This window comes from Physeter macrocephalus, chromosome 16 (genome assembly GCF_002837175.3).
Source record: "Physeter macrocephalus isolate SW-GA chromosome 16, ASM283717v5, whole genome shotgun sequence".
NCBI lineage: Eukaryota > Metazoa > Chordata > Mammalia > Artiodactyla > Physeteridae > Physeter > Physeter macrocephalus.
Window position 1 is genome coordinate 94,262,336 of NC_041229.1, and position 9,757 is coordinate 94,272,092.

The 9,757-nt window shown below is 41.1% G+C and overlaps 1 protein-coding gene across 2 annotated transcripts in view; it reads left to right on the top strand.

Annotated features, from left to right (window-relative positions):
- Positions 1 to 5,618: 5,618 nt before the first annotated feature.
- The window catches only part of API5 (apoptosis inhibitor 5), a 45,273-nt gene continuing 41,134 nt past the window's right edge, over positions 5,619 to 9,757 (top strand). The window contains exon 1 of one of the 2 annotated variants that reach the window (XM_007126401.4): positions 5,619 to 5,824. In XM_007126401.4, the coding sequence (XP_007126463.1) occupies positions 5,756 to 5,824 (69 nt within the window). In that variant the 5' untranslated portion in view covers positions 5,619 to 5,755. The remainder of the gene's footprint in view (positions 5,825 to 9,757) is intronic. The other variant, XM_007126402.4, reaches the window with a different exon arrangement.

Sequence of the window (9,757 nt, forward strand, 5' to 3'; positions counted from 1 at the left end):
AAAAAGAAAATTACAGAACAATATCACTGATGAATATAGATTCAAAAATCCTCTACAAAATACTAGCAAACAGAATCCAACAACACATTAAAAGGATCATACACCATGATCAATGGGATTTATCCCAGGGATGCAAGGATTCTTCAATATATGCAAATCAATAAATGTGATACACTATATTAACAAAATGAAGAATAAAAACCATATGATCATCTCAATAGATGCAGAAAAAGCTTTTGACAAAGTTCAACACCCATTGATGATAAAAACTCTCCAGAAAGTGGGCATAGAGGGAAACTACCTCAATATAATATAGGCTATGTATAACAAACTCACAGCAAACATCATTCTTAATGGTCAAGAATTGAAAGCATTTCCTCTAAGATCAGGAAGAAGACAAGGATGTCCACTCTCAGAACTATTATTCAACATAGTTTTAGAAGTCCTAGCCATGGCAATGAGAGAAGAAAAAGAAATAAAAGAAATACAAATTGGAAAAGAAGAAGTAAAACTGTCACTCTTTGCAGATGACATGATACTATACATAGAGAATCCTAAAGATGCCACCAGAAAACTACTAGAGCTAATCAATGAATTTGGTAAACTTGCAGGATACAAAATTAATGCATAGAAATCTCTTGCATTCCCATACACTAATGATGAAAAATCTGAAAGAGAAATTAAGGAAACACTCCCATTTAACATTGCAAAAAAGAGAATAAAATACCGAGGAATAAACCTACCTAGGGAGACAAAAGCCCTCTATGCAGAAAACTATAAGACACTGATGAAAGAAATTAAAGATAATAAAAACAGATGGAGAAATATACCATGTTCTTGGATTGGAAGAATCAATAGTATGAAAATGACTATACTACCCAAAGCAATCTACAGATTCAATGCAATCCCTATCAAATTATCAATGGCATTTTTTACAGAACTAGAACAAAAAATCTTAAAATTTGTATGGAGACACAAAAGACCCCGAATAGCCAAAGCAGTCTAGAGGGAAAAAAACGGAGCTGGAGGAATCAGACTCCCTAACTTCAGTCTTTACTACAAAGCTACAGTGACAGCAAGATCTTTTCTGATCCACCTCCTAGAGTAATGGAAATAAAAACAAAAATAAACAAATGGGACCTAATGATACTTAAAAGATTTTGCAAAGCTAAGGAAACTGCAAGCAAGACGAAAAGACAACCCTCAGAAAGGGAGAAAATATTTGCAAACGAATCAACAGACAAAGGATTAATCTCCAAAATGTATAAACAGCTCATGCAGCTCAATATTAAAAAAAAAAACAACCCAATGAAAAGATGGGCAGAAGACCTAAATAGATGTTTCTCCAAAGAAGACATAGAGATGGCCAAGAAGCACATGAAAAGCTGCTCAACATCACTAATTATTAGAGAAATGCAAATCAAAACTACAATGAGGTATCACCTCACACCAGTTAGAATGGGCATCATCAGAAAATCTACAAACAACAAATGCTGGAGAGAATGTGGAGAAAAGGGAACCCTCTTGCACTGTTAGTGGGAATGTAAATTGATACAGGCACTATGGAGAACAGTATGGAGGTTCCTTAAAAAACTAAAAATAGAATTACCCTATGACCCAGCAATCCCACTACTGGGCATATATCCAGAGAAAACTGTAATTCAAAAAGACACATCCACCCCAATGTTCATTGCAGCACTATTTACAATAGCCAGGTCATGGAAGCAACCTAAATGCCCATCAACCGACGACTAGATAAAGAAGATGTGGTACATATGTACAATGGAATATTACTCAGTCATAAAAAGGAACGTAATTGGGTCATTTGTAGATACATGGATGAATCTAGAGACTGTCATACAGAGTGAAGTAAGTCAGAAAGAGAAAAACAGATATCGTATACTAACGCATATATGTGGAACCTAGAAAGATGGTACAGATGAACTGGTTTGCAGGGCAGAAATTGAGACACAGATGTAGAGAACAAACGTATGGACACCAAGCGGGGGAAGCGGTAGGGGTGGTGGTGGTTGTGTGATGAATTGGGCGATTGGGATTGACATGTATATACTAATATGTATAAAATGGATAACGAATAAGACCTGCTGTATAAAAAAATATAGAAAATAAAATTCAGAAAAAAAAAAGATTCCTCTGTGTGCAATACTAGGCAGTGCTGTCATGGAAAAATCTATAAAACATATTGTTCAGTGACCAAAGCAAGGCACAGAACAAAAGTGCTGTGTTACTGCATATATATATATATTTATATATATATGTATATATGTGTATATATATATATATATATATATTTTAAACTATGTATTGCATGTAAAGGTCTATAAGTATAAGCTATACCAATAGCCATAGCTACCTCTGGGGAAGAGAGGTGTGAAGAGGAACTTTTGGGTTTTATGCGAAATAATTTTGTAGTATTTGAATGTATTAATATGATAGCACATTATGTCAACTTGTTTAATTAAAGGAAAAAAAATCAAAATTGTGAAAAGATACTAAGAGTAGAGTCGACTGAGATCAGAGACAAAGACACCATTTAGGAAGATGTGGGCATTGCTCAAATGTGAGGGAATGGAGCCTGAGCTGGGGCAGAGGGGACAATGACAGAGATAAATGTGTGATAAATTTGGGGGCTTTCATAGTAAAGAGCATGGGCTTTGGAATTCAGCTGCTAAGACTCAAAGCCCAGCTCAGCTATTACCAGCTAAGGGTTATTGGGTAAGTTAGTCCACATCTCTCCGTCTCTGCTCATTTGTCAACGGAGATTATAATATTATTTCCTAGCTCACAGAGCTTTCACGAATCCATTTGCATAAAGTGCTTAGAACTTTGTCATTGCTCAATACACGCTGGTTATCATTCGTATGACTCCTCTTATTATTACCATCATCATCATTATCATCAGCGTTGTCATCAATATTATCATCATTGGGACCAAATCTAGTCCCTGAGCTTGGATGACCAGTTGGAAATAGAGATAAATACATAATTTGAATTGAAGCATTTTTCAGGACTGAGAATCAGAGAAGAATAAGGAAACCAAGAAGAGTTCACAAGCCTGATTACCATGGTTAACTAATGGACGGCAACAGAAAGAGAAGGATGTAGTGCTGAGTGAAACTGCCTGGCAAGTTGGTTAAGGATTAGGTTTGAAGGACCTTGTATGATTAAGTCTGTTTTAAAACAGAAAAACACTGATTGAGTCTTTTATCTCTTTGAAGTTTATGTTTAAAAAATCAGATATATTAAATTATAGAGACACATATATATCATATGTATATAATAGCTTTTTCTCTTTTTTAAAATTTATTTATTTATTTTTGGCTGCATTGTTCTTCCTTGCTGCGCGCGGGCATTCTCTAGTTGTGGCTGTGCGCATGCTTCTCATTGCAGTGGCTCCTCTTGTTGCTGAGCACAGGTCCTAGAGCATGCGGACTTCAGTAGTTGCGGCGCATGGGCTTAGTAGTTGTGGTTCGTAGGCCCTAGAGCACAGGCTCAGTAGTTGTAGTGCACGGGCTTAGTTGCTCCGCAGCATGTGGGGGTCTTCCTGGACCGGGGCTCGAACCCACGTCCCCTGCATTGGCAGGCGGATTCCTAACCACTGCGCCAGCAGGGAAGTCCCTATAATAGCTTATTCTTTTGCAGTGAATGATTAAGCCAAAGCAACAATCCCCTTGAGAAAACACAGCTTCACTTCCTGCCCCAGATCACTCCCCCATTTTTACACATACACCCAACACTTCATTGAATACCTAACTTAGGGGATGTGATCCAAATACACCTTTGTTATTTGTCTTTGTCTTTATTATTTGTCTTTCACTATCTCTTTAAAATTTGAGGTAGAGGAATCTCATTCGGATTCTAGAGAGAAATTCTGGCAGATCCATAACTTTTGTGCTTGCTCTTAGTTAAAAAATAGTCCTCAATTCAGAAATTAAAATGTCCATTCTCACATGTGAACCCAAACTCTAAACTTGAGTTACAATCATATCTTCTCTGCTCCAGCTGGGACCTGCTTCCCATCCTGCCTTTCTGCTCTTTATTCCCCACCCCACCTGGTAGGCAGTTTCTAAGCCCTCCTGGGCATATGCTTTGAGAGGGGGATGTGAGAAGCGAGGATACGTTAGTACATGTGCAGTACTACATGCCTTCTCAGGTTGGTAGAGACTAGGTCTTTTCCATAGGCCACTGTGTGGGACCTTCAGAGGTCACCCCCAGCTGTAACCCCCATGAGGTGCTCATGTGCTGCCCTCAATCACCACGCAGTTTCTGTTGCCACTGATTCTTGTCGTGGGGGATTTCTTATGCTCAGAAAGATGCCCCCTGAAGCAGGACTCGGAATGGATCCAGAATCTCTCCCTCTCTCTCTCTTTTACAAGCCAGTCTCTGGTACAAGGGAATCCCTCTGACTCCCTTGTTTCCAGGAAAAATCTGGGATGGCAGGTAGATCCCAACATGGCCACCTCCACTCTGCTGCCACAGGTAACTCGAGCTTTTTCAGGCATACGTCAGGCACCAGCCCTTCCTGTCTTCCAACTACAGGGATAACATTTCAGGCTCCTCAGTATGGTCCCAGGTTTGAGGGAAGGAGGTCGCAAATGCCCCAAGCTGCTCACAAGCAAGATCTCTCTCCAAAAACACCCTCACCAATCGCTCTCCTTCTACTCCCTAATTTTTTTAATACCCTTAATCTAAACGAGGAGTACAAGACCCAAGGAACTGGTTTGTAACCATTGCCTGCATATATTCTGCACGAGTGAATCTGGCTTTGAAATTTACCATCTATTACAGCTGATGTTTCAATCTTGACATTTCAATATTAACACACATGCACAGAACTTTGTTTTGTATGTTTTGAGTTTTTTTATAATAAAAATGTAATCTTTTTATACCTGTTTTGCAACTTCCATTTTTTTCATCTAAACTTGTATCTTGCAGACTCTTATCAGTAAGTATATATGGTTTCAGTTATTTATTACCCTCCTGGTTATTAGACACAATCAGGTGGCCCAAACGCTACTCTGGCAGCAAGCAAAGATAAACAAACTTTTCCAGTAGGGCAAATTTCACTCCTAGACCTGTTTAGCCTGGTGGACAGAAGATTTTTTGTTTTTTGGGTTTTTCTGTTTTGTTTGGACGTTGAGTTTTGTTTGTTTAATGACAACTGAGTGATTTTTGCTCAAAAAAAAAAAACAAAAAAAACCCAGAATAATAAAAGCAACACTGAACCAATTGCCACAGATTTGTGTTACCTTCCTTGAGTCAGCTGTAAATAGAGTTTATGACTTCCCATACAGCTTGCACTCTCACTCCTCATTTTGTTTTTCTCCCAATAAAATCACTTTTCTGGCCAACGTGAGGTCTTTTAAGGGCAGAAATGCAATTAGCTTTGTATTTTCCTCCAACCCGCACCAAGAGCTCCTACCCAGGAACAGTCCTTCCAAAAAAAAAAAGCACGAGCTAGCTCAATCGTCCTTGCCGTTTTTTACACCTCCAACCGCTAGAGGGCAATAAAACACCAGGTGGCGCATTGGCAGTCAATGAAGGCCGCTCCCGACGTGCACGTCTTTACGTGGACGTTGGGGGAGGAGCTGTCCCGTGCGCGGTGACTGGCGGCGGCACTGGCGGCAGCTGGAACCGTAATAGTGCGGCTCGCAGGCTTGGAGAACTTCAGAGGCGGCGGTGGCGCCGGCGACGACGACGACAGCAGGAGCAGGCCCTGGGCTTGTCGTTCACCATGCCGACCGTAGAGGAGCTTTACCGCAACTATGGCATCTTAGCCGATGCAACGGAGCAAGTGGGCCAAGTGAGTTCCCTAGCGGCCTGCGGGGCCCGGCGCGCTGCGGCCTTTCGAAAGCGCTCCCCGGGCCGGCGGGGGCTACTGCTTCGCCCTCCCGCGGGCTCCCAGCCGCCCGGCTGTTTCGTCGGGGTGGGCCCCTCGCCGGGAGTGCAGACTCGGGCTTCACCAGGGAGAGCGCGGTCCCCTGTACATGTGTTCCAGGATTCCAGGCTCCTCTGCCTCCCTTGATTAGCCTTTTCTCACCGTGGCGTTTCCTAATTCAGCCTCTTCAGCGCCCCCCCCCCCGCCCCCGCCCCGTTCTGTCTCTTTCCGAGCCTTGTCCCCCAGATTCCACTGAAGTTTTTCTCCTTTTCGGTGGAGCTCAGTTCCTTGGAAGATTAGATTGAGAGTTCTCGAAAGGTCAAAAATGTATTTTTCGAGGCAAAAATCTGCAATTAATTTAGGAAGAGAGTTTGGGAGACAGAAGTTTGTGAAATACAGAAAGGCCCTTTCGTCCAGACTTTAACGAGGGCTTATGATTTGATTATTCAGTACATTTTTTGAGCGCCTGTCATGAACCAGGCTCTGCGCCGGGCGCTGGAGGTACGAGACAGAAAAACACATGCGCTCCCAGAAAACACCTTTAGTGAGGGAGACTAGTGATAAGAAAGAGAGATGCTTCTCCCCCTTCCCCCAATGAAGAGTGTCGTGAAGAAAATATAACAGGGCCGTAGGGGGGGTGGGGGAGAGTGCAGCTTTAAATAGAGTTGTCTGGCAAGTGTTCAGCAGTGTTGAATTGGCTGTACGAGCCATTGCTTCTTTGTGAGTTTTCAAGTACTGGAGTCCTTTGAAGTTGAGGAGTTGACAAGTGGTTGTATGTTTTCTTGGGAAAAGAACCAGGCTCTCCTCGCGGCAATCTTGATCATTGTTGTTGGAAATCCCATGCTGTATGTTTTCAGTGCTTAGAACGTCATGTGATTCTTCTGCTTACCCATCTCTTGGAGTAGTGAGTGGCAGATCCTAGAGTCTGATAACATTAGCAAAGCTGTGGCTTTACCTCTCCCGTCCTCTTTTCCAGACATTCAGGTAGAACCTTTCTGAACCGAACAAAAAAAATTTGATGTTGGGATCTTATTTTAGCTTAATCTAGAATTGTGAATATACCATTTTCAGGTATCAGTTGGTTTTCCTTCCCTGCACGTTTCCATTTCAGTAAGAAATTTTGACATCATCAATGAGAAGTATATACTGACAGTCAGTCTGTTGTAGATGTATATAGGGTGTGTGTGTTAAGTTGGCTGTGAAGGAGACATTTTCTGCCGATTAAGGCAAGGTGGGAAAAATTTATGGTCACTCAGTTTGAGTTTGTTGTCCTTGTTCCTAGAGAGAACTAGTAGTGAAGATAGTTTCATTCATTATGACTGAGTTGGGGGAGATTGTAGCCAATTGTTCTCTCTAAAATTGACTGTGTTGCACATCAGCAGAGGGGATGGAATAATACAGTGAACAGTGATTCTCAGGTCTGTTTGTATATGGTGCTGTCCCAAAGAGGTGATTCAGGAATCTTCTAGGGAAACTTTGAAACTGCATACAGAGTGCTGTCCCATAACCCCACCCTCATTTTTTGCTGGAGTAGGATAAAGGTTGACAGCCACCTACTTACAGTATGTTAGAGCAAATAGAAGCCAAACTGGAGGTTTTTTTTTTTTTTTTTTTTTTGTGGTACGCGGGCCTCTCACTGCTGTGGCCTCTCCCGTTGCGGAGCACAGGCTCCGGACGCGCAGGCTCAGCGGCCATGGCTCACGGGCCCAGCCGCTCCGCGGCACGTGGGATCCTCCCAGACCGGGGCACAAACCCGCGTCCCCTGCATCAGCAGGCGGGCTCTCAACCACTGCGCCACCAGGGAAGCCCTGGAGTTTTTATATTCTATGAATAATGGAGAGTTGCTTGCATTTCCCTCTTATGTTGTCTTTAATTATAAACACCAGTTTAGATTGAGAGTTCTCCCTCAAGAGGTCAGTAGTGTTTCTCAAGGCAAAAATCTGCTTTTAATTTAGGAAGAGTGCTTAGGAGACAGAATTTTGTGAAAAACAGGAGGGACCCTTTTATGCAGACTTTCATGAGGACCCCCAATTTCATTTATTCAGTATATTTTCTTGAGTGCCTACCATGTACCAGACTCTGTGCTGGGCAGTAAAATTTTAGCACGGTTCCCTTAGGTGATGGGAGATCAGTAGTACCTTCCTGACACTGTAATGACGACTGTCAAGCAACTAAATAAGGAAAAAAAGATCTTTGGGTGATGAAAGGTTGTGATTTGCTCAGCCTCAAACAGTAAATTCTGGGAGAACTGAAGCTAGACTAAACCGTAATGCCAACTAATTCTGCTCAGTTGTGTAATACTTCTTTCCTTTTAGAGAAAATTCCTAAAACTGCTCACCCAAAAAGGTGTATTGAGCTTCAAGATACTGCATGTGAATTTAATTAACAAAAGCAAGAGCCAACTTAACGGAAGGGACACCATTCATGTTTTTTTAAGGAGAGAAAAAAATAATTACATTCATAGTGTAGCACAGCCAGATTTTCATGTCACCTTGTAAGATTTATAGTCAATACTTTAAATTTCCTGGCGGGTACCTATCTGGACACTTCTGAAACCACATTTGAGTTTCTTAGTCTAGAACTTACTTCTAACTTTATTTTGATTTTCACCCTTTTTAAAAGAGGTGAGTACCGCAGTTGCTGCTCACGGAGCCACCACTGAGGGGAGTGCCCTCTCTGCTACTGTCAGTACTGCTTTTAGAGTGTGCTTTCTAAATATATCAGGAAAACACAAGTCCTCCGAGGTTTTATCAGCTGCCTTGACTCAAACAGACCAGATCTTTCTCTTTTGAACCTCCTTGGCACTGTGTATTCATTTATAGAACTTCAAGTTTGTATTTTATTTCATGTGAGGACTTTTCTTATTCCCTTACTAAATTGTGAAGTCTTACTAAATTGTGAAGTCTTATTCTTACTAAATTTCTTATTCCCTTGCTTAATTGTAAAGGTTAAGGCTTAAATTCTTTTATTTTTTTTCCTTTCTCTCCTTGTATTATACCCTGCTATTTAGTAGACATTTGAAGAAATATATTCAAAGAAGAAACTGATATGTACATAAATACACAAAACCCTTGTTTTCAAGGATTATCTCTTTTGAATGAAGAAAGGAACTTTATACATACACATGCACACACACATATATTTAAACCACAAGCATGTATTTTCTAATAAGCAAATAGCAGGTCATAAATTCTAAGTGAAGCATTGTTTAATACCTCAAAACCTTCCGGTCCCTCTGTCATCTTTCCTCTTGTAGCTTCTGTGTTCCACCAACTTATTCAGCCTCCCTTTCCTCAACTCTGCCTCTGCTACTCCTTAGTCAAGTCTCCTTCCTCTGCTGTGTGTTCTTATACCTCCCTAACCCCCTTTTCCACTGTGCTCTACCCGGGGCTCCTAACAGGCCATAATAGAGGAAGCTGTGGCCCACCATTAACTTAAATGTTGTCTCAAATTTTTATGAATGTATGTAATTTTGAAATGTAAATATTTAATTTTATCTTATGTAGTCAAAAAAATTAAGGAATTTTGACAATTAGGCTGATCTAAGATTCTATCAATATAATGCCTAAGCGCTGATTTCTCCTGTGTTCTCTCTTTTTTTTTAACATCTTTATTGGAGTATAATTGCTTTACAATGGTGTATTAGTTTCTGTTTTATAACAGAATGAATCAGTTATACATATACATATATCCCCATATCTCTTCTCTCTTGCATCTCCCTCTCTCCCACCCTCCCTATCCCACCCCCCTAGGTGGTCACAAAGCACCGAACTGATCTCCCTGTGCTATGCGGCTGCTTCCCACTAGCTATCTATTTTACATTTGGTAGTGTATATATGTCCCTGCCACTCTCTCACT